Below are 23,152 nucleotides of genomic sequence, written 5' to 3' on the forward strand. Positions count from 1 at the left end.
TAGGTAATAATCACGGCACCTTTAATTGGCAAACTCAGGGCCAAGATCTGGCTGTCAGTCTGGGCTGAGAACTGGTGTTGCAAGCTGGGCTTTCCCCAGGCTGTGTTGAGGGTTAGGGGAGGGGACTGAGATGTACACTGGAAATTAAAACCTGGTACAAAGGTATCTCCTACTGCCAAGGTTCCTCTTCTCACCCCATGTGCCCCTGTGATAAAGTGACACACAAGTCAACCCGCCCCAGAAAAGCTGAGGGAGAGAGAGACCATGGTGGGATCGGATTGGAGATGAGGTTTGAATAAAGTCAGTTCATTACTTGACACCCGAACAGTGTCTTTTCTCCAAAACTTCTACGTCCTTTCAGGCTGATAAATCTGGTTCCTTCCTCCCTGGGTAGGCCAGACACAGGGCTGAGCTGGGTGACAGGCGAGGGCGCACAGGCCAGCAGAGGTCACAGGCCCTTGCTCTCCTTGGGCAGGTGTTGTCCTGACCAGAGGCAGGGCAGGGGCTGCCCATGGCTGGACTCTGCCCACAAAAGAATTAGTGGTAGCTGGATAATGGAGTCGTGAAGTGCTGGAGGGATTCTGTGTAGAACTTGGGGATACAGATGGGTACGGTTGCCACTGGCTACAAATCTAACACCAGGTGTTCCTGGCCTAGCCCCCTCTGCCCATGATGGCACATACTTAAAAGACAGCAAAGATGGTGCGTACCTGAAGACAGGAAAGATGCAAGGACTGTTTTGACACAGACATGGGTTCAAGAAATACTTCCCTTTCTTCTTTGCTGTACTTTAAGATAAACACCAAAAACACTAAAAGCAAGCCATGATGAATGGCTACTCGTGCTTGGTCAGGAGCTGATGGGATGAGTGGCCGGGCCACAGTAAGTTGGGAGTTCTGGCTCCGGCCCAACTCCCAACAACTGCGACTTTCTGAGAGCCTAGGTGAACTTGCGAAATCTTTGGATTTTTCAAAAGATGCCAGAAACCTGGATTTTGGTGCAAAATATCCCTTTAGATCTTCATCACTAATTCTTATCACTTAAAAACACTGCCTGGGCCCAAATCAATACAGCAACTGCAGGCGAGATCCAATACAGGGTCACTGGTTTTTTAAGTTGTGCAGCAAAAAGACAATGAAGGCCAGTGCAGTGGCTCCCCTGTAATCCCAGCACTTTGGGAGGCCAAGGTGGGCGAATTGCTTGAACCCAGGAGTTTGAGACCAGCCTGATCAACATAGTGGGAACCCCATCTCTGCAAAAAAATTTAAAAATTAGCCAGGCATAGTGTTGCCCACCTGTAGTCACAGCCATCTGAGAGGCTGGGGCAGGAGGATTCCTTGAGCCCAGCAGGTCTAGGCTGCAGTGAGCCCAGTTCACACCACTGCATTCCAGCCTGGGTGAGGAGCAAGATGCTGTCTTAATAAGTAAATAAATAAACAAAAAACCAGACAATGGGTATTGTCTTGTGGGAAGGTCAAAGAATAAAAAAGAAAAGGCCAGGTGAGGTGGCTCACGCCTGTAATCCCAGCACTTTGGGAGGCAGAGGTGGGTGGATCACCTGAGGGCAGGAGTTCGAGACCAGCCTAGCCAACATGGTGAAACCCCATCTCTACTAAAAATACAAAAAGTTAGCCGGGCATAGTGGCAGGTGCCTGTAATTCCAGCTACTCGGGTGGCTGAGGCAGGAGAATCGCTTGACTCCAGGAGGTGGAAGTTGCAGTCAGTCGAGATCGCACCATTGCACTCCAGCCTGGGCAACAAGAGCAAAACTCCGTCTCAAAAAATTAAAAAAGTAAAAAGAAAAAGACAACAGAGAAAACAAGGTTCTTCCCTACCTCAATCCTCTTAGCATCTCTGGGAGGAGAAACAGCTTTTGCTTCCCTGTATGGAGATCTGGGGGGTTCTCACCTCAGCCCTGCCTCAGCAAAGGGGGCCTTGGAGAGCCCAGGGCAGCGGGGAGCAAGGTGCTGGCAGAAGAGGCTGCTGAGAGCCCAAGATCAGACTGTCCGCACCCCGGGCCAGCTCTTGCGGTGGATTCTGGGACCTCCCTGCAGGCCGCTGCAGAGGTTCGGGCCCCTGAGCCCATCTCAGGCCGCCCACAATGTCTAGATGGTCACTTTTTAGGCCGTCACCCACATTCCTGGAATATCTCTGGATACAGCTGGAAGCCCACAGGCGGGTCCAGGTCCCCGCGGACAGGAGTCAGGGTCACAGACAGCCCCCCAGGGCGCCGGCCCCTACGCCCCTCGCCCCCGGGCTGATGGACCCATTGGTGCTTAGCCATGCCGGTCTTCAGGCCGAAGCAGCGGCCACACTGCGGGCAGCGGTAGGGCTTCTCGCCAGTATGAACGCGCAGGTGAGAAGTCAGCGCCGTGCGGCGCATGAAGGCCCGACCACACTCGGGACAGCGGTGGGGCCGCTCCCCACGATGGATGGCCCGGTGTTTGCTCAGGGAGGAAGCGTGGCCGAAGCCCTTGCCGCAGTCTGCGCAGTGGAAGGGCTTCTCGCCCCTGTGGCTGTAAATGTGCTCCACCAGTGTGGAGCGCCAGGCGAAGCTCTTCCCGCACACGTAGCAGCCGTGACGCTGGTCAGCTCGGGGGACAGGGGGGTGGGCAAAAAAGCGGGGGCGACTCCGGCGCCGCGCCTTGGACAGCTGCTCCAACCCGGCAAAGGGGGCTTGGGGAGCCTTCAGCCCAGGAGACCCGGCGGCCACAGGGTCGGGCTTCTCCAGGGCTCCCGTCCCTTCCCTTTGTTTTTCCTCTTCCTTGTTTCTGGAATCTGCTGAGAGATAAGGAGGGGAGAGTTCAGGCTTGGCTCATCCTGGTCATTGAATCCCACAGCCCGCGTGGACAGGGACAGGCCTGCTGGACCTCCGACTGCTCCTAGGAGATGGAGGAGTGACACCTGTTCCTCGGCTGCAGAGCCAGACAGAGCCGGGAGGGAGGGAACAGTCCATTCCGCCTCCGGGCTGGGGAAATGTCACCGCGGGGGAAGGGCAGAGATGACGTGAACATCTGGGCCTGATCTGGAATAAGAAGCGGACACCTGGGGATATTCCAGGCAGAAGGAACAGCACCAAGAAAGGCAGAACCAGGAGGGCATGGCCAAGTTCAGTGGGGCTGGATACTCTGCAAAGGCTGAGGCAAGAACTAAAGGAAGGAAATGGGAGGGCGGGATGTGGGGGCATAGGAACTATGGTTTTCAGTTCCAGTGCAGGAAAACGACTGGAGCGGGTCATGATGTGGAGGTAGAGTCAACAGAACCTAGAGGCCGGGTGCAGTGGCTCATGCCTGTAATCCCAGTGCTTTGGGAGGCCGAGATAGAGGATCGCTAGAGTTCGAGACCAGCTTGGGCAACACACCAAGACCTCTATCTCTTTAAAAAATTTTTAATTAAAAAAAAAAAAAAACAGCCAGGCGTGGTGGCGAGTGCCTTTACAGTGTTAGGTACTCTGGAGGCCCACGCGGGAGGATTGGTTGAGCCGATTGCTTGAGCCCGGGAGTTCAAGACTGCAGTGAGCTATGATGGCGCCACTGCACCTCAGCCTGGGCAACAGAGACCCTGTCTCTAAAACAAAACAAAACAAAAAAGTCCCCGGAGTGTAGTGACCACGCAGAGGTGAGGACTCAGGGGCGGGTATGGCAGGACCAGAGCCTCCATCACAGCCCCTTTCTAGGCTGCATCCCGGAGCCAGGCAGGGGCTCAGCCTCCTGGCCGCAGTTGAGGAGGCAGTTCAGAGAGGAAACTGCTAAGCAGGTAGCTGGAGGTGGCAGAGGGTACCGGGATGGGACAGGAACAGAGAAGTCCCCATGGGACTGAGCACCCGATACTCCACCTGGGTCCGCTTCTGTCGGACACTTCGCCACCTCCGGATCCTGGGCAGCCGGATCCCACAGTTCGGCCTTCTCCTCCACCCAGGAGATGAGCGCCGGCTTGCTGCCTCCGACTCCTGGGGGAGAAGAACGCAAACCCCACGCTGCGAGGAGGCCGCCTGCCCGGCCCCGGGGCCCCCAACTCCACACGCAGCTCCCAGAGGCGCGGCAGGGCCTGTGGAGGCGCAGGGCCCAGGCAAGCAGGTGGGGCTGTCACCGAGCGCGCCCAGGTGGCCGTAGGTCTCCCGCATCACGTCCCGGTACAGGGCCCTGTGCGCGGGCCGCAGGCAGCCCCACTCCTCCCGGGAGAAATACACGGCCACGTCGGCGAAGCTCACGGCCCCGGGCTTTCTCCACTCGGGTCCCGCCCCGTTTGGGTCCCGGGGAGGGAGCGGGGCCAGAGGCGGCGCCATGGGGACTGTCAGCCCCAGCGACGGATCGGTCATCTCCCCTGGCCAGGCCTGGGCATGCGGAACCTCCCGCGCCCGAGAACACTTCCCCGGCCCGGTACCAAGGGAAGGAAGGAGGTCAGTAGAGCCCCCGAGGGCCCACTAGAGGGGATGGAAACTAGGGGCCGATGGCTGCGAGTCCATGGTCAGAACTGGACGATGTCTTCAAATAAAACGGCGGCAGCGCGACCTCTCGACCTTTGCCCCTGCGCAATTGTACCCACGACGACGCCCCCCTCCCCGCGCCCCCGCTCCAGGCCCAGTTCTCTCCTTGCCCTAATCCAAAATGGCCGTTGCGGCTACAGGCGCCGGCCTTGAAAACCAGCCGCGCATGCTCCGGCCCCGCCAGGTGAGGCGGCGCAGCTCAGAGCTTCCGCCCGGGTTTGCGGGAACAAAGCAGCGCCCTGCGGAAGGCAGCCCTCGTGAACTCAGAAGTTAGTTTTCGTCTCTGGACCTTTTTATAATCGGACTTCAGCCCATCACTGTCTCGTTTTGTCCTCAGAAACGGCGACAGCAGCCTCTTCCCAATGTTGAGAGCAAAAAGTGTGAACCCAGAAATTCCGAGACAAATCTCAATTACTTGCCAAGGTTGAGGACGCGCGCGTGACAGCCTCAGGAAGTCCTCACGACATGTGCCCAAGGTGGTCTGGGCATAGCTTAGTTTTATACATTTTATGGAGACATGAGACATCAATAAATGTATGTAAGAAGTACATTGGTTCTGTTTGGAAAGGCGGGGCAACTTGAAGCAAAGGCAGGAAGACGTGAAGCAGGAAGGGGGCTTCCAAGAAACAGAAGGTGAGGCACAAACGGTTGCATTCTTTTGAGATTCTGATTAGCGTTTCCAAAGGAGGCAATCAGATATGCATCTGTGTCAGCCAGCAAAGGGGTGACTTTGAATAGACTGGGAGGCAGGTTGGCCCTAAGCAATTCCCAGCTTGACTTTTTCCTTTAGCGTAGTGATTTGGGGGGGTCCCAAGATTTATTTTCCTTTCACAAAAGCCATGGAGTGGATACAGGAGAACCTCCTCTATTGTAGGCTTTTTGGAGCTTGAAATTCTGGGAGCTTCTAGATGGCGGAAGCCAAGGGGAGAATAGGGTAAGGCTGAGAAAGTCAGAGGGCCCTCTCTTCTAGGAGCTTCTCCCATCTGCTGTGCAGGACGCCTCCCGACCGCCTGTCTCCCTCTAGCTGCAGCCAGGCTCTTGGCTTCCCTGACGTCCTGCCCCTGCGCGGATGGCCCAAGGCTCCTTGGCTCAAACCCAGCTCATCCCTTTCTTACCCCAACCTGCTTCCCCTGGGGTCTTTATCTCAGTAAAAGTCGCCAGCTCTCCCCTGAGACCTCCTTCTCACACTTCCTGATGGCCTACTCTGTGCTCCACGTGACTTCATACATGTCCCGCGTACTGGAGTCAGAGTCACCTCCAACGCGCCTTTTAGCTCTTAGTGGGTTCTTTAGTTGAATCTAGGCCCAGATTGAGAATCGCCTGTAATCCTGGCGCCTGGGAGGTCGGGGCAAGAGGATTCCTTGAGTCCAAGAGAATGAGATCAGCCTGCTCAACTTAGGAGACCCTATCTCAAAAATAAATAAGAAAAAATGAATCGACAGCAGACAGACTAACAGGAGGAAAGAATACAAATTGTACTTGTTTTACATGTACTCAGGCATCTTCACAAGAGAGAGCAGTCAGAAAAAGTGGCTGAAGCCAGGTGCTTTTATATTTCTTTTCTTTTTTTTTTTTTTTTGCAGAGACAAGTGAACATTTATTTTTATGTTTTTCTTCCTATGTGTATTTCAAGTCTTTTTCAAAACAAGGCCCCAGGACTCTCCAGATTCAATTATGTCCTTGGGCTTTGTCGACTGTTGCAGGAGTCTTAAGGAGCCTTGTGCAAATGCTAGAGTGACTCATTTACGAACATTAAACCCTAGGATAGATGCAACAGAGAAGTACTACTTCCTCCATGGAATGTGCTGATTTCAGGCGACGTGGCACCCAATGTAGAAAACGCTGGAATTTTTCCTTGGAACTGGACTGTGATGAGAGGTGCTTGCCATGAACATAAGCTACTGTCTTTTTTTTCTTTTTTTGAGACGGACTTTCACTTTTGTTGCCCAGGCTGGAGTGTAATGGCACGATCTTGGCTCACCACAACCTCCGCCTCCCAGGTTTGAGTGATTCTCCTACCTTAGCCTCCTGAGTAGCTGGGATTACAGGCATGCGCCACCATTCCCAGCTAATTTTTGTATTTTTAGTAGACACGGTGTTTCTCCATGTTGGTCAGGCTGGTCTCAAACTCCTGACCTCAGGTGATACGCCCGCCTCAGCCTCCCAAAGTGTTGGGATTACTGGCGTGAGGCATCGCGCCCAGCAAGCTACTGTCTTTTCTTTGACCCTTTCCAGTTTTTGAAGATAAAGCAGGAAATAATCTTCTCTGAAGGTACTTGATAAAAATTCCCAAAACAACAAAAACACATGCTTCCACTTCATTGATAAAAATTTACTGCGGTTTGGCACCTGGGTCTAGTTCAGCTGGCAGATGAGCTGATTGATGCGTTAATCCCCATAGCCAGGTGTGCCCATCTCCTTGAGGAAGCCCACTCTATTTTTGGTAGCATGACGGGCCACTGAAAGGTGGAAAGGGCGCAAGAACCATGAGATCTCCTGGAAATGCTTCCCTGGGAAGGCAATTTCATGAATGAGGTCTTCCAAGCAAATGACGCCAAACTTCCCCAGGTCCTCCTCAATCACTGTGTTGTCTGTCAGAGGGATGGTCTTATTCTTTTTTTTTTTTTTTTTTTTTTGAGACAGAGTTTCGTTCTGTCGCCCAGGCTAGAGCGCAGTGGTGCAATCTCGGCTCACTGCAAGCTCCACCTCCCAGGTTCACGCCATTCTCCTGCCTCAGCCGCCCAAGTAGCTGGGACTACAGGCGCCCACCACCGCGCCGGACTAATTTTTTGTATTTTCAGTAGAGACGGGGTTTCACTGTGTTAGCCAGGATGGTCTCGATCTCCTGACCTCATGATCCACCCATCTTTGGCCTCCCAAAGTGCTGGGATTACAGGCGTGAGCCACTGCGTCTGGCCGATGGTCTTATTCTTGACCTTGGCTTGTCCATGTTTCAAAATGATTCCCAGACAGACTTCAGATTTGGAAATCCTCAGGTCACATAAGGTTCCACTATACACAGCATTTTTAAAAAGACACCACTAAAAATTTTCTTCAGGCAAAGTCTTGCAATGGTTCTCTGCACCAGTAAACTCCCACCATCAATCCTTTTGATGTGTACAACAAAGGCCAAGGAACATTTATCTGGCAATTCCAAGGCGTGAGGTTGCACTTCTAGTTGTCTTGAGGTGCACCTTGTCACGTTTCTCCTGCCAGGAATCATGTAGGAATGATTCCAGTCACTTAAACCTGAGCCCTTTTCCTTTCCTCTGCTCCTTTGCCAAAAATGCCTGCTTTGCCTGGGTGGCTTTGAGGGCTTGATAAGCCTTCCTATTTTTTAGGAGATTTTCTGGAACCAAAGGGATTTTTCTTTGCTCTTGCTCTGCCATCTTTCTAGTGGTGCAGCTACTGATCATTATATTTCTTTCTTTTTTTTTTTTTTTTTTTTTGAGACGGAGTCTCACTTTGTCACCCAGGCTGGAGTGCAGTGGCGCGATCTCAGCCCACTGCAAGCTCTGTCTCCCGGGTTCACGCCATTCTCCTGCCTCAGCCTCCCGAGTAGCTGGGACTACAGACGCCCACCACCACGCCTGGCTAATTTTTCTGTATTTCTAGTAGAGACGGGGTTTCACCGTGTTAGCCAGGATGGTCTCAATCTCCTGACCTCGTGATCCGCTCATCTCTGCCTCCCAAAGTGCTGGGATTACAAGTGTGAGCCACCACGCCTGGCCTGTATTTCTTAAATAACCATAATTTTTTTTTTTTTTGAGATGGAGTTTTGCTCTTATTGCCCAGGCTGGAGTGCAATGGCGCAATCTCTGCTCACTGCAACCTCTGCCTCCCGGGTTCAAGCGATTCTTCTGCCTCAGCACCCCGACTACAGGCATGCACCACCACACCCGGCTAATTTTGTATTTTTAGTAGAGATGGGGTTTCACCATGTTGGTCAGGCTGGTCTTGAACTCCTGACCTCAGGCGATCCACCCACCTTGGCCTCACAAAGTGCTGGGATTACAGGCGTGAGCCACTGCACCTGGCCAAGAACAATAAATTTTAAAAGAAATGACAGGACGAAGAAAATCTGGCTAGGGCAGTAAAATTTTCAAGGGGAGATCTGTGTGGGTTGGGGGGGCATCAAACAGGTGGAAGACATGGATTACTTTGTTAAGTGTGTTTATTCTGGTCCCTTGGGGCCTCTAAGGGCTATTTTCTCACCCTGGGGAGAGGAGGCAAAAAGTTTGGGAGGGGCATAAGGATTCATTGTTGCCCAGGGGGTGTGTTCCCAGCCCTAGGTCTCCCAGGCTCTCAGACCTCGGAAGGACACAAGAGAAAACTGAAAACTTCCCTTAAAAGCAATGACATTTTGTCTCTTGCAGTGCCCACCCCTCAGTGTGGTGCCCATTACCCACAGTCTGGAAGAGCTCTGGGAGATCCTGGAAGCTCCCTTGGGGGTCTGGACCCTCCCGGGAAAGAACCAGGGGCAGAGTTCACAATCCTGGAGGTCAGCCTCTGAGGTCCATGTCACCAGGTCAGTGGATCCACTGAAGGGCCCCTGGCTCAAGCATTGCCAGCAGTGGGGACAGGTGAAGGAACACAGGCCTGCTGGGCAACAGGAAGCAGGGGTGGGCCTCGTTGTGGGAGAAGTGGGTGCTATACCAGCTGCGGGCAAAGGGTCACTCCCCGGAGTACCTGAGGCCTGGCTGAAGGTACTGGCGAAGTGTGGCTGCACTGGGGACAGGAATGAGGTGCTGAGTGAGTGCCAGATGTTGAGGCCGGGCAGAGACTGCAGATTTGGGGAAGGTCTGGCTACAGGGAGCCTTGGCCAAAGGCTCAGAGACCAGGTCAGTGTTTCTGACACCAAGGGCTTATGACAGCTCCCAAATAGACTCCTGCTGGTCCCTTCCAAATGTGTCATTTTTCTGAGTGGCCATTGGGAAACTGCTGATTCATAACTTACCTCTGGCCCTGTCAACTCCCCAAGGCCTACTCATATTCAGGTGACAGAATCAGCCTTCACAACAGCAGCATTCAGATGGGTACCCCTGGGAGCCACCCTCATCCCCCACCCCCAGACAGTGCTGGCCAACTGAGGAGCTCACCAGGCAGTGACATTCCCACACACCTCAAGGCCAACCAGAGGAGCCACCATCAACTACACAGGCAGCTGTTCCAGGGCCTAGGGGCCTGGAGACAGAAAGGTGAACTTTCTTCATCCTAAATTTGAATTCACACACTGCCACTGAATGGGCCGATTCATAGCGCAGCCTGACTGTAGTCCCATGGGATGTCACCAGTCAAATTAAGTGCTGGGCGTGGTGCCTCATGCCTGTAATCCCAGCACTTTGGGAGGCCAAGGAGGGCAGATCACCTGAGATCAGGAGTTCAAGAGCAGCCTGACCAACATGGTGAAACCCCATCTCTACTAAAAATACAAAAATTAGCTGGGTGTGGTGGCACATGCCTGTAATCCCAGCTACTCCAGAGGCTGAGGAAGGAGAATGGTGCGAACCCGGGAGGCGGAGGTTGCAGTGAGCCGAGATCACACCACTGCACCCGAGCCTTGGTGACAGAGTGAGACTCTATCTTTAAAAAAAAAAAAAGGCCGGGCACAGAGGCTCATACCTGTAATCTCAGCACTTTGGGAGGCTGAGGCGGGCCGATCAACTGAGGTCGGGAGTTTGAGACCAGCCTGACCAACATGGAGAAACCCCATCTCTACTAAAAATACAAAATTAGCCAGTCGTGGTGGCGCATGCCTGTAATCCCAGCTACTCAGGAGGCTGAGGCAGGAGAATCACTTGAACCCGGGAGGCAGAGGTTGCGGTGAGCCAAGATCGCGCCATTGCACTCTAGCCTCGGCAACAAGAGCAAAATGCCATCTCAAAAAAAAAAAAAAAAAGAGAAAAAGAAAGAAAGAAAAGAAGCCCAGTCTCGGTCAGGTGTGGTGCCTCACACCTGTAACCCCAGCACTTTGTGAGCCTGAGGGGGGCAGATCACTTTAGGTCAGGAGTTCATTACCAGCCTGGCCAACATGGTGAAACCCCGTCTCTACTAAAAAACAATTAAAAATTAGCCGGGTGTGGTGGCAGGTGCCTGTAATCCCAGCTACTCAGGAGGCTGAGGCAGGAGACTCACTTGAACCTGGGAGGTGGAGGCTGCAGTGAGCAGAGATCACACCACTGCCCTCTAGCCTGAGCAACAGAGCAAGACTCCGTCTCAAAAAAAAAAAAAAAAAAAAAAAATTGTAGCAGGACGAGCCGCAGACAAGAACCCCTCAGACACCAAGTTGTGAAAGGCAAGGGCTTTATTCAGCTGGGAGCATCGGCGGATTCACGTCTCCAAAAACCGAGCTCCCCGAGTGAGCAATTCCTGTCCCTTTTAAGGGCTCACATCTCTGAGGGGGTAATGATTGATTGAACAAACAGTGGGTACGTGACTGGGGGCTGCATGCACAGGTAATCAGAACGGAACAGAACAGGACTGGGATTTTCACAATGCTTTTCCATACAATGTCTGGCAATCTACAGATAACACAAGCAGTTAGGTCAGGGGTTGATCTTTAACCAGGGTGCAGTGCTGGGCTATCTGCCTGTGGATTCCATTTCTGCCTTTTAGTTTTTACTTCTTATTTCTTTGGAGGCAGAAATTGGGCATAAGACAACATGAGGGGTGGTCTCCTCCCTTAAAGTGAGAAAGAGAAGGTCAAGATGCCAGGCTCCAGGGAATGTCATAAATTCAGGTCAGCAAAAATGAGTCACACCAGGAGTAAGGAACATATAAATAGCGTTCCTTCCTCAACAAAATATCCTCTTCCAGCTGGGACGGAGACGTCATCCCCTCTTCTCCCCTTTCTGCCTTTCTCTTAGGCTTCCTCCTTCCTGGGGATCCTGGGCATTTTGACTCACAGCTGGGCTTCCTCCTACTCCCAGGAGATGAGGGTGTAAGGTCAGCTGAGAGAAAGGAAAAATAGACCTAAAGTTAGGCAGGCAACTTTTTATTAATCTGCCAGCTGCTCCCCTAATAGAGAGGAAGCAGCCCCAAGCTTACAGAATGAGGGGTTTATATTGGGGAGGGGAGTTTGAGGGAGTTCTTTGGTATGGCCGCATCTCGGGGTTGTTTGCTGGTTAATTTTTCTACATATTACCTTGTGACGTTTATTACAGGAGGGTGTAGGTAAAGTTTGTTTATGTTTCCCACAACCTCCCCCTGTGCGGTGTGGATGATTTGTACCTGGGGTTTGCTTATTGCAGCAAGGTCTGATAAGTGAAGTCTGCTGGCTTCACCGCGGCACCTAGATAAGGGCTTAGAAATGTAAAGAGGCTTGCTGGAAGGGTGGGCAGCACCAAGAAGCTTTCTTGGGCAGTTTGTCCCTAACATTCCAGCCCTTTAATAGGTAATAGAAGAGGGGTGCCATTGTCTGGCTGCTTCTTGCTGGGAAGGGGCGACGGTTGTGGGGGAAGGCTGGACAGTAGGGACTACAGTTTTTGGAACCATTGGTATTCCTGGAGCAGCATTATATCTTGTATTGTCGCATAGGTGAAGGCTCTGATACGGTCCTGTAAAAACTGGGTGAGATGGTGTAGGAGACAAGGGCCGAATGCTAGGAAAAGAAAAATGGTTATGGCCGGGCCTAGAAGGGGCATTAGCTATGGAAACTAGGTATTAAAAGACCAGGAGGGCCACGCTGGCCATCAAGGGATGTTTTCTTTAATTTTTTGTGCTCAGTCCTTTAGTCTTTTTACAGCATGTTGTACTAAGCCACACTGGTTAAGATAAAAGCAACACTTTTCATCTAGAAAAAGGCAGAGTCCTCCTTTTTCGGCTGTGAGTAGGTCTAAGTCTCTGTGGTTTTGAAGAACCATTGCTGCTAAATAATTTATTTGTGATTGGAGAGTTGTAATGGATTTGGCTATTTTTTCCAAGCTATTTGTGAGGTCTTTGGAGAGGGATTGGTAATAGGAAACGGAGGTGGTTAATCCCGCAATCCCAGTTCCAACTCCTGTAGTTATTCCGAGGTCTACTAATAGAGGTATGAGTTGTATAGCACGGCGGTGTCAGATAGGGGTATTAACGGGGATTGGTAGGGGTTGGTCTCCTGGGGCAACGTTGATTTTTGGACTGAGGAAAACCAGGGTGTGCAGGCGCCCATCCAGTTAGAGGGGAGGCAAATGTAAGTTGAGGTACTGCATAGGAAAAGTATGCCTTGCTTTGTTAGAGAGAACTGGTGTGTATGCTAAAAAGATATACATTTTGTTATTTTCATGCATTTATACTTCTGGGGTCCCGGCTAGGGCTGCTGCTGTAAGTGGTTGTAAAGGGGTGTTTGGTTTAGGCTGGGAGGCTTTTGGGTTCTTTTTTTTTGCCAGTGTAAGAGGAAGCGTTTTGTTTCCACTAAGATGCGTGTGGGAGTGTTGTTGAATGTTGGGAGAAGGAGACAGTCCCGGGTGGTGGGTGTAGGGTAAGGATGGTGCATGGAGAGGGGAGTCAAGGGAAGACGGATAAACAGGGGAGGTGTTGGCCATTACAGTACCCTTAATTTTGTTAAGGAGGTGGAGGCTAGAGAAATAAAGCCTGTCTTTTTTGTTGGCGGCTTTGAGAGTAGTATGTTCGGTGGGAGGTTTGAGTTGTAGGGTAAAGTTGCAGTTTGGAATTCAGGTGGCTGAGGGGAATGCCAGAGGGTAGATGTCATTGGATGCACAGCAGTGCTGGATAGGATAAGATTTTGTGGGTTGTTATGGCTCCTAATACGGGTTTATCACAGCTGTGGTAGGGGGATAGGTTGCGTAAATAGGGATGTAAGGTTGTAACAGCTGGACCCAACTCATTAGCTAACTGAGGGGAGATTTCTGTTAATGCCTGCATGTCGAGTTCGAGGGGGCTGTTAATGAGGATTTCGGGATGGTAGGTTACTTGGGTGGAAGTCCAGTTACAGGCTGAGGCAGGGATTGCATTGTATATTGTGGAGAGGAGGGATAGAGGAGGTTCCTGGAGGTAGGGGTTTAGCTTCAATTACTCGGCCAAGGGAAACAACTGCATACCCAGCAATTTTGGGGGAGCCAGTGGGTACGGAAGAGGAGCTATCTATAAATAGCTGGTCATTGGGGTTGGTGAGAGGCTGGGAGGAAATGTTTAGAAAGTGTGGCTGCAGGTGATCTAGGATGTTAGTATAAGAATGAGTAGAAGGGGAAGAAGATACAGGGAGTAAGGATGCTGGGTTGAGGGGAGCACTTTTGAAAAGACTGAATTTGGGATTTTTGATAAAGAAGGCGTGGAGTAAGCCGGGCGCGGTGGTTGACGCCTGTAATCCTAGCACTTTGGGAGGCTGAGGCGGGTGGATCACCTGAGGTCAAGAGTTCGGGACCAGCCTGGCCAACATGGTGAAACCCCCTCTCTACTAAAAATACAAAAATTAGCCAGGCGTGGTGGCACACGCCTGTAATCCCAGCTATGCAAGACACTGAGGCAAGAGCGAAACTCCATCTCAAAAAAAAAAAAAAAAAGGCATGGAGTAATTGAATCCATGAAGGAGAAAGGGAGCCTAATGCTCAGGAGGAGAGGAGATCTTGTAGATTATGAGGACTGCGGACGGTGGTATTCTGGCTGAAAGTTAGTTTCCTGCTTTTTAGAGCTAAAATGGCCACCACTGCTAGTGCTTTAAGGCAGGTTGGCCACCCTTTGACTCTGTCATCTAGTTGTTTAGAGAGGTAAGTTACAGGGGCAAAAGAAGGAGGATTTTTTTTCCTGTTGTCCTAAGACATCGAGGGTTATTCCTCAGTCTTTGGAAGTATAGAGAGTGAAAGGTTGGGAGATAATAGGTAAGGACAGAGTTGGCGCAGTGACGAGCAGTTTTGAGTTTGTAGAAGCTGGGGATTATGTTATGTGAGGGTTTTAGGGGTTCATCGAGAGGGTGTTTGGCCGCTTTATAGAGGGGGCAAGCTAGGAGGGTAAAGTTGAGAATCCATATTCTAAAGAAGCCTGCTAACCCTGGGAAGGAAAGGATTTCTCATTTGGAAGAGCGCGGGGGGTAGATTATTAATGCTACTCAGGCTGGGGTCACAGTCCAGGCCCCAGGGGAAGTTGAATTTCTAAGTAGGTTACCATGGAGGTGGAGAATAGTGTGGAGTTTGAAAAGGGTATCTCTGCCCAGGAGCGGAGGTGGACATGAGGGCAGGACTAAGGAAGAGTGAGTGAAGGAAAAACTGTGCAGGGAGCAGAAGAGTGGAGGGGTGGCTCGGGGTTTGGTGACTTGTCCGTCAATTCCTACAACAGAGACCTGGGAGGACTGGGTGGGTCCTGAAAAATTAGGTAAAGCAGAGTAGTTTGTCCCGGTATTAATTTTAAAAATATATATACTGGCCCATTTGCCACCATTAGGGTTACTTTTGGCTTGAATGAAGAGATGGTAGTTGCTGGGGGCGTTCATTCCAGGGCACCGTGAAGTCTTCAGTGGCAAGGCCGATGAAATCCGAGTAGGAGGTTTTGGCTGGCTCAGGAGGGGATGGGGGCAGTCCTTGCTGGGGCCACTCACAGTCTGACTTCCAGTGGGGTCCTCTACAGAGGGGGCATGGCCTGGTGGGCTTTCCTGGGTTTGGGCATTGTCTGGACCAGTGGCCTTTATTGCCACACTTGGAACAGGTGCCAGGTGGAAGTGAATTGTTAGGAGGCTTCCGTGTGGAGCTGCGGTCCCGTGGGCCTGCAGGGCCTCTAATGGCAGAGGCAAGCATTTGAAACTTTGCCTGTTTTTGCCTCTTATTTTCCTCATTATGATTGTTAAAGATTTTGAAGGCTAAATTAAGAAGGTCTCACTGTGGGGTTTGAGGGCCATTGTCAAGCTTCTGAAACTTGCATCAAATATTGGGAGTGGATTGGGAGATGAACTGAAGGTTTAAAATATTGGGAGACAAACTGAAGGTTTAAAATAGTGGTTCTTTTTGGGCTGGCTGGGTCTGGGTTGGTATATTTTCTCATGGCTTCAGTTAAATCAGAGAGAAAAAGGGCTGGGTTTTCGTTAGGAACCTTGGGTGATTTCTGAAAGTTTTTTATAGTTTACCGCTTTATAGGCAAATTTTTGGAGTCCTGCAAAGAGACATACAATCATGTGGTCTCGATGGTGGCGTCCAGAGGCCCCGTCTTGATAATCCTAGGGTGGTCCTGGTTGGGGACTGCCTTTGCACCAGTAGGCTGGGCAGGAGCCTGGTGATGAATGGTATCAGCATGTGCCTGATCTAGGGTCCAGTTATGGTCTTGGTCTTCTGGGGTGAGGGTAGAAGAGAGGATGATGTAGGGGTTATGCTAGGTTAGTTCATAAGACTGGGTAAGGTACTGAAACTTCCTAATATAAGAGGTAGGGTCTTCTGGAAATGAACCAAGTCTTTTGTTAATTACAGAGAGATCAGTGAGGGAGAAGGGAACATAAACTCTAACAATACTTTCAGCTCCTGCTACTTCCTGAAGGGGAACTAAGGGAGATGGTTGCTGAACATGTTGGGCCCAAGAGCGGGTGAGGGGTGGAGACGGAGAGGAACCAGAGTCAGAAGTGGGGTGGTTTGAGAGACGGGGAGAAGGGTAGAGCTGGAACGGGGACATACAGTGGAGGATTAGGATGCTCCTGTGGAGGATCGTGATGCTGTCGGGGAGGGGGAACATTGGCAGAGTCAAAGGAAGAGGAATCGTCCTAAGCTGGGGCTGTGGGGAGGGGGATAGGAGGCGAGTCAGATTTGGAGCGGACGAGGAGGATTTGGAAAGTAGAACAAGACTGACAGAGGGAATGGCAGTTACAGAGAGTGAAGATGTAGCAGGACAACCTGCAGACAAAACCCTTCAGACACCGAGTTAAAGAAGGAAGGGCTTTATTCGGCCAGGTGCTTCAGCAAGACTCATGTCTCCAACAACCAAGCTCCCCGAGTGAGCAATTCCTATCCCTTTTAAGGGCTCACAACTCTAAGGGGGTCCACGTGAGAGGGCTGTGATCTATTGAGCAAGCACGGGGTACATGACTGGGGGCTGCCTGCACTGGTAATTAGATCGGAACAGAACAGGACAGGGATTTTCTTTTTTTTTGAGACAGAGTCTCGCTGTGTCACCCAGGCTGGAGTGCAGTGGCGCGATCTCTACTCACTGCAAGCTCCGTCTCCCAGGCTCACACCATTCTCCTGCCTCAGCCTCCCAAGTAGCTGGGACTACAGGCGCCCACCATCACGCCCGGCTAATTTTTTGTACATTTAGTAGAGACGGGGTTTCACCGTGTTAGCCAGGATGGTCTCAATCTCCTGCCCTCGTGATCCACCCGCCTCGGCCTCCCAAAGTGCTGGGATTACAGGCGTGAGCCACCGCGCCCGGCCCAGGACAGGGATTTTCTCAGTGCTTTTCTATACAATGTCTGTAATCTATAGATAAGATAACCGATTAGGTCAGGGGTCGATCTTTAACTACCGGGCCCAGTGTGTGGCGCTGGGCTGTCTGCTTGTGGATTTCATTTCTGCCTTTTACTTCTTCTTTCTTTGGAGGCAGAAATTGGGCATAAAACAATATGAGGGGTGGTCTCCTCCCTTAAAGAAAACCTGAACATAAGGAATCTCAGACCATTTCCCACTGTGATGGCAAAAGTTGTAAAGTGCTATTTTTGGGCCATTGGGAGCCACTGTCCAGTTGGTATTGAGGCCATGTGGTATTGCAGTAAAAGATAAGCCTCTTAGAACAGACCTCTGGGCCGGGCGCGGTGGCTCACGCCTGTAATCTCAGCACTTTGGGAGGCCGAGGCGGGCGGATCATGAGGTCAGGAGATCGAGACCATCCTGGCTAACACAGTAAAACCCCGTCTCTACTAAAAATACAAAAAATTAGCCGAGCGTGGTGGCGGGCGCCTGTAGTCCCAGCTACTCGGGAGGCTGAGGCAGGAGAATGGCGTGAACCCAGGAGGCAGAGCTTGCAGTGAGCCGAGATCGCGCCACTGCACTCCAGCATGGGTGACAGAGCGAGACTCCGTCTCAAAAAAAAAAAAAAAGAACGGACCTCTGAATGGAGCCCGAGAGCATTGAGATTGCGGAATGGAGGAGGTGGGGGTAGAGGAAGAAGAGACTGCTGCTGACAAGGACGGTGGGAGAGGGCGTCCCTTTTCTTGCGGAACTTGTCCGGAATAGAGGAGGTAACTGCCGTGTCAGGCATCCCTGAGGAGGAACCAGAGGCCCACAGGCCGGAGGAAGCCCTTGGCCCAGCGCTGGGTCTTTCGGAAATGGAGAGATGGATGGTCAAGGGTTCTGAGGAACGGCAACAGTCTCTTTTTACTCACCCTGGTGGAGGTGGTGGATGAAGTCGTCAGCAATGGGAGAGTCTAGGAGATTCTCTGGGTCTTTGGCAGGTTCAGGGAAGGGGAGATTGGCTGGAAGAGGGGTGATAGGGTAGGGAGTAGGGAGGGAGACAGACAGAGAGAGTGAGTGAGTGAGTCCTGGCCAGAGGCTATCCCCTTCCCGGGTTTTGGCACCAGAATGTAAGGTCAGCCAAGAGAAAGGAAAAATAGACCCAAAGTTAGGCAGGCAACTTTTTATTAACCTGCTGGCTGCTCCCTTAAAAGTCAGAGAGGAAGTAGCCCCAAGCTTACAGAATGAGGGGTTTATATTGGGGAGGGGAGTTTGATGGAGTTCTTTCGTATGGCCGCATCCTGGGGTTGTTTGCTGGTTAATTTTGCTACATATTACCTTGTGACGTTTATTACAGGAGGGTGTAGGTAAAGTTTGTTTATGTTTCCCACGACCTCCCCCTGTGCAGTGTGGGTGGTTTGTAATTGGGGTTTGCTTATTGCAGCAAGGTCTGATAAGCAAAGTCTGCTGGCTTCACCGTGGTGCCTAGGTAAGGGCTTAGAAATGTAAAGAGGCTTGGGGGATGGGTGGACAGCACCAAGAAGGTTTCTTGGGCAGTTTGTCCCTAACAGAGGGCTGGTTTGGAGTCAGGGAATCCTGGGGAAGAACACTGACCACTCAGGAAACATATCAAAAAATAGACACATATCCTAAGTCTACATTCATTTCATAAAAATGTATTGGCCCCCTCTTGTGTGCCAAGCATTATTCTTGGGTGGCGAAGACATTGGTGAGGCAAGATAAAGTCCCTGCACTAAGTTTACACTAAGCTGGGGGAGAGAGATACCAGGTATGAATTCAGCTGACACAAGTTTGGGGAAGACCTTCTAGGCAGATTGTGTCCAGGATAAAAACACAGAGGCACAGTTCTGAGGCTTCTAGCATGGGACAGACAGGCTCCTGGAGGAATTTCTTAGAGATAGCATTGAAGGTCATTGACAGAGGAATTTGATTTGCAAGTGTAGCCTATATAGAACAGAGTAGCTAGAACAAAGGCTCATTAAGATAGAGGCATGGGCTCTATTAGCTGGGCGTGGTGGCAAGTGCGTGTGGTCCCAGGTACTTGGGAGGCTGAGGTGGGAGGATCACTTGAGTCCAGGAGGTTGAGGCTGCAGTGGGCCCAGATCACGCCACTACACTCCAGCCTGGGCGACAGAGTGAGACCCTGTCTCAAAAAAGTGTTCATAGCCAGTACCCCCATGGCCTTCCAGGCCCATGCCAAACCAACCTTCTCAAAGTCAAACCCCCATCTTTCCCTACAGGCAAACGATCCCACTTAGCTCCAGCTAAATGGATGGAATCTTTGTTCTCTGAACGTGCCTGTTTTTTTCTGGAGACAGAGTCAGTCTTCTTCTGTCACTCAGCAAAGTGCTGAGATTACAGGCATGCGTCACTGCCTGGCCTGACATGCCTTTATCTCTCTTTTTTTTTTTTTGAGATGGAGTCTCACTCTGTCGACCAGGCTGGAGTGCAGTGGCGTGATCTCGGCTCACTGCAACCTCCGCCTCCTGGGTTCAAGTGATTCTCCTGCCTCAGCCTCCTGAGTAGCTGAGACTACAGGTGCCTGCAATCACACCCAGCTAATTTTTGTGTTTTTAGTAGAAGTGGGGTTTCACCATGTTGGCCAGGCTGGTCTTGATCTCTTGACCTCGTGATCCACCCACCTCGGCCTCCCAAAGTGCTGAGATTACATGTGTAAGCCACCGCGCCTAGCTAATTGTTGTAGAGATGGGTTTTCGCCATGTTGCCCAGACTGGTCTTAAACTTCTGGGGCTCAAGTGATCTGCTCCCATTGGGCTCCCAAAGTGCTGGGATTATAGGCGTGAGCCACTGCGCCTGGCAACCTACATTTTTAAAAGACACTCAGCCAGGCACAGTGGTTCACACCTGTAATCCCAGCACTTTGGGAGGCTGAGATGGGAGGATCACTCAAGGTCAGGAGTTTGAGACCAGCCTGGGCTCCTGAGACAGGTTCCAAAAATAAAAACCCATAACAACAAAAGAAAGACCAGCCTGGGTGACAGAGTGAGAACTTTTCTCTAAAAAAAATTTTTTTTTAAATTAGCCAGGTATAATGGTGCACACTTGTAGTCCCAGCTATGCAGGACTGAGGCGGGAGGATGGCTTGAGCCCAGGAATTCAAGGCTGCAGTGAGCTAAGATCACACCACTGCATTCTAACCTGGGTGACACAGACAGACCGTCTCAAAATAATAATAATGATAATAATAATAAAAGATAACCTCGTGATTCTGCATCAGGGAGGCCTTATTTGAAAATACTAGCCTAGTATTAACTTCTTTGGGTCATATACATCTTTGCATGCCTACATGCCTATTCCTAGAGACACACACATACACAAACATTCCAAGGAGTTTTAGGGGTCTTGGAGCTCAGATCAACACCTAGTCTTATTTTATTATTGTTATTTTTTGAGACGGAGTTTCACTCTTTTTTTTTTTTTTTTTTTTTTTGAGACAGAGTCTCGCTTTGTCATCCAGGCTGGAGTGTGCAGTGATGCAATCTCAGCTCACTGCAACCTCCGCCTCCTGGGTTCACGCCATTCTCCTGCCTCAGCCTCCTGAGTAGCTGGGACTACAGGCGCCCACCACCTTGCCCGGCTAATTTTTTTGTATTTTTAGTAGAGACAGGGTTTCACCATGTTAGCCAGGATGGTCTCAATCTCCTGACCTCATGATCTGCCCGCCTCAGCCTGCCAACGTGCTGGGATTACAGGTGTGAGCCACCGCGCCTGGCCCGAGATGGAGTTTCACTCTGGTCACCCAGGCTACAGTGCAATGGCGCAATCTTGGCTCACTGTAACCTCCACCTCCCTGGTTCAAGCAATTCTCATGCCTCAGCCTCCTGAGTAGCTGGGATTATAGGCACCCGCCACCACACCCAGCTAACTTTTGTGTTTTCAATAGAGACGGGATTTCACCATGTTGGCTAGGCTGGTCTTGAACTACTGACCTCAGGTGATCTGCCCACCTCGGCCTCCCAAAGTGCTGGGATTACAGGCGTGAGCCACTGCACCCGGTCTCCCACCCTTAAATGGCCTGGACAGACGAGGGATGGGCATGCGGCCATGGCCTTTACTTCTCACTCTGGCTGGCCACTTGGATGTGGCTTATTCTGTTGATGCAGACAAGCATATCCTCAATGCACAGTGAAGCCTGGGAAAGCCCCTTCCTGACTTCAATTGCTTCTGGGGCTGACCCTCAAAGACCTGTGGTAGCAGAGAGAAAAGGAGGCCCTACCTCTGGTGGAAATATCTGTGCCAAGAAACGAGCTGGCTGGGCACAGTGGCTCATGCCTGTAATCCCAGCACTTTGGAAGGCTGAGGCTCAGGGCGGATCACCTGAGTTCAGGAAATGGAGACCAGCCTGACCAACATGGTGAAACCCCATCTCTACTAAAAATACAAAAAATAGCCAGGCGTGGTGGCGCATGCCTGTAATCCCAGTTACTCGGGAGGCTGAGGCAGGAGAATTGCTTGAACCCGGGAGGCGGAGGATGCAGTGAGCCGAGATTGTGCCATTGCACTCCAGCCTGGGCAACAAGAGTGAAACTCTGTCTCAAAAAAAAAAAAAGAAACAAAAAAGAAAAAAGAAATGAGGAGCTGAGAATGGGGTGGGGCTGAGGCTGAAGGGTTTCATGACACTAAAAAAAATTGATGAGATGCTGGAAAGTTGGGTCATGAGGGCAGGAAGCAGAGGAGTCAGGTCTGGTTTCTAGGCCCTAAATAAGCTTTACAAACTTCAAAGCACTCAGAGATCTCTAGATAATAATCATAGCACCTTTAAGTGGCAAGCTGAGGGCCAAGATCTGGCTGTCAGTCTGGGCTGAGAACTGGTGTTGCAAGCTGGGCCTCCCGGAGGCTGTGCTGAGGGTTAGGGGAGGGAACTAGGTTGTACACTGGGAATTAAAACCTGGTACAAAAGCCGGGTGCAGTGGCTTACGCCTGTAATGCCAGCACTTTGGAAGGCTGAGGCGGGCAGATCATGTGAGGTCAGGAAATGGAGACCAGCCTGACCAACATGGTGAAACCCCATCTCTACTAAAAATACAAAAAATAGCCAGGTGCAGTGGCTCATGCCTGTAATCCCAGCACTTTGGGAGGTCAAGGCAGGCAGATCACTTGGGGTCAGGAGTTCAAGACCAGCCTGGCCAACATGGTGAAACCTCATCTCTATTAAAAATACAAAAACTGGTCAGGTGTGGTGGCGCACACCTGTAATCCCAGCTACTCGGGAGGCCGAGACAGGAGAATCACTTGAACCCAGGAGGCAGAGGTTGCAGTGAGCCAAGATCATGCCACTGCACTCCAGCCTGGGCATCAGAGAGAGACACCATCTCAAAAACAAAAAATTAAAAAAAAAAAAAAACTGGTACAAAGGTATCTTCTACTGCCAAGGTTCCTCTTCTGACCCCAATATGCCCCTGTGATAAGGTGGCGCACGAGTCAACCCGCCCCAGAAAAGCTGAAGGAGAGAGAGACCTTGGTGGGGTCGGATTGGAGATGAGGTTGGAATAAAGTCAGTTCATTACTTCACTTGACACCGGAACAGTGTCTTTTCTCCAAAACTTCTACCTCCTTCCAGGTTGATTAATCTGGTTTCTTCCTTCCTGGGTAGGCCAGACACAGGGCTGAGCTGGGTGACTCTGCATAGGCCAGCAGAGGTCACAGGCCCTTGCTCCTCAGGGAGATGTTGTCCTAACCAGGAGCAGGGCAGGGGCTGCCCATGGCTAGACTCTGCCCACAAAGGAATTAGTGGTAGATGGATAATGGGGGTGGGGATTCTGTGCAGAGCTTGGGGATACAGATGGGTAGTCGCCCCTGGCTACAAATCTAACACCAGGTGTTCCTGGCCTACCCCGCTCTGCCCATGATGGTACAGAGGAAAAATGCAAGGTCTGTGTGCCTTGGGACTCTCCTCGTTGCCTGGATTCTGAGTTGACCTGATCTGTCACATGGCCACTTTGTCAGAACTCATCTGGTACGTGGGCTTCACTGATGCTGGGCTAGTCTGACCCCATCCAGGTCAGGGCTGGGTGTTATCACAGGGAGGGGCAGATGCCTGCAAAACCCTGGCTGAGACACCAGTGAAGGCCTCAGGAGTGATGGGTAAAGTCAGCAGTCAGCTAAGAACCCTGAGGTCTCTGTGTGACCCTGGACAGGCTGCTTAGCCCTCCTTGGCCTCAGTGTCTCCAACTGTAAAAGCCTAGGAAAGTGAAGATCTCTTCTAGTTCAAAACTGTGATAAGGCCCTCCTGGCAGGGTCTAGGAGGGCTAAGAAGTCCTGAGGCATG

The 23,152-nt window shown here is 51.2% G+C and overlaps 1 protein-coding gene, 1 long non-coding RNA gene and 1 pseudogene across 3 annotated transcripts in view; 1 reads left to right on the plus strand and 2 right to left on the minus strand.

The window, feature by feature from the left end:
* On the minus strand, positions 1-5,026 carry ZNF747 (zinc finger protein 747). 2 transcript variants are annotated; one of them, XM_016929699.4, is made up of 3 exons: positions 4,090-5,026; positions 3,836-3,949; positions 1-2,778 (listed from the first exon to the last, which is right to left on the minus strand). In XM_016929699.4, exons 1-3 carry the CDS (start codon positions 4,316-4,318, stop codon positions 2,129-2,131), a joined length of 993 nt encoding a protein of 330 aa, XP_016785188.3. In that variant the 5' UTR covers positions 4,319-5,026; the 3' UTR covers positions 1-2,128. The 2 variants fall into 2 exon arrangements, with proteins under 2 accessions (XP_016785188.3, XP_016785187.3); XM_016929698.4 differs by having other exon boundaries at positions 1-2,781.
* The window catches only part of LOC101056743 (uncharacterized), a 19,770-nt gene continuing 1,314 nt past the window's right edge, over positions 4,697-23,152 (plus strand). The window contains exons 1-2 of the long non-coding RNA XR_008540028.2: positions 4,697-5,119; positions 8,863-9,014. This is a non-coding gene — a long non-coding RNA (uncharacterized LOC101056743). The remainder of the gene's footprint in view (positions 5,120-8,862; positions 9,015-23,152) is intronic.
* Positions 6,842-7,902, minus strand: LOC454369 (ribosomal protein uL30-like; annotated as a pseudogene).

This window comes from Pan troglodytes, chromosome 18, assembly GCF_028858775.2.
Source record: "Pan troglodytes isolate AG18354 chromosome 18, NHGRI_mPanTro3-v2.0_pri, whole genome shotgun sequence".
NCBI lineage: Eukaryota > Metazoa > Chordata > Mammalia > Primates > Hominidae > Pan > Pan troglodytes.

Coding starts and splice junctions, on each gene's coding strand:
- ZNF747 (XM_016929698.4), bottom strand. CDS start 4,318: ATGACCGATCCGTCGCTGGGGCTGACAGTCCCCATGGCGCCGCCTCTG. Junction 3,950..4,089: donor CGGCCACCTGGGCGCGCTCG/GTGACAGCCCCA, acceptor CTTCTCCCCCAG/GAGTCGGAGGCAGCAAGCCG. Junction 2,782..3,835: donor TCCGACAGAAGCGGACCCAG/GTGGAGTATCGG, acceptor CTTATCTCTCAG/CAGATTCCAGAAACAAGGAA.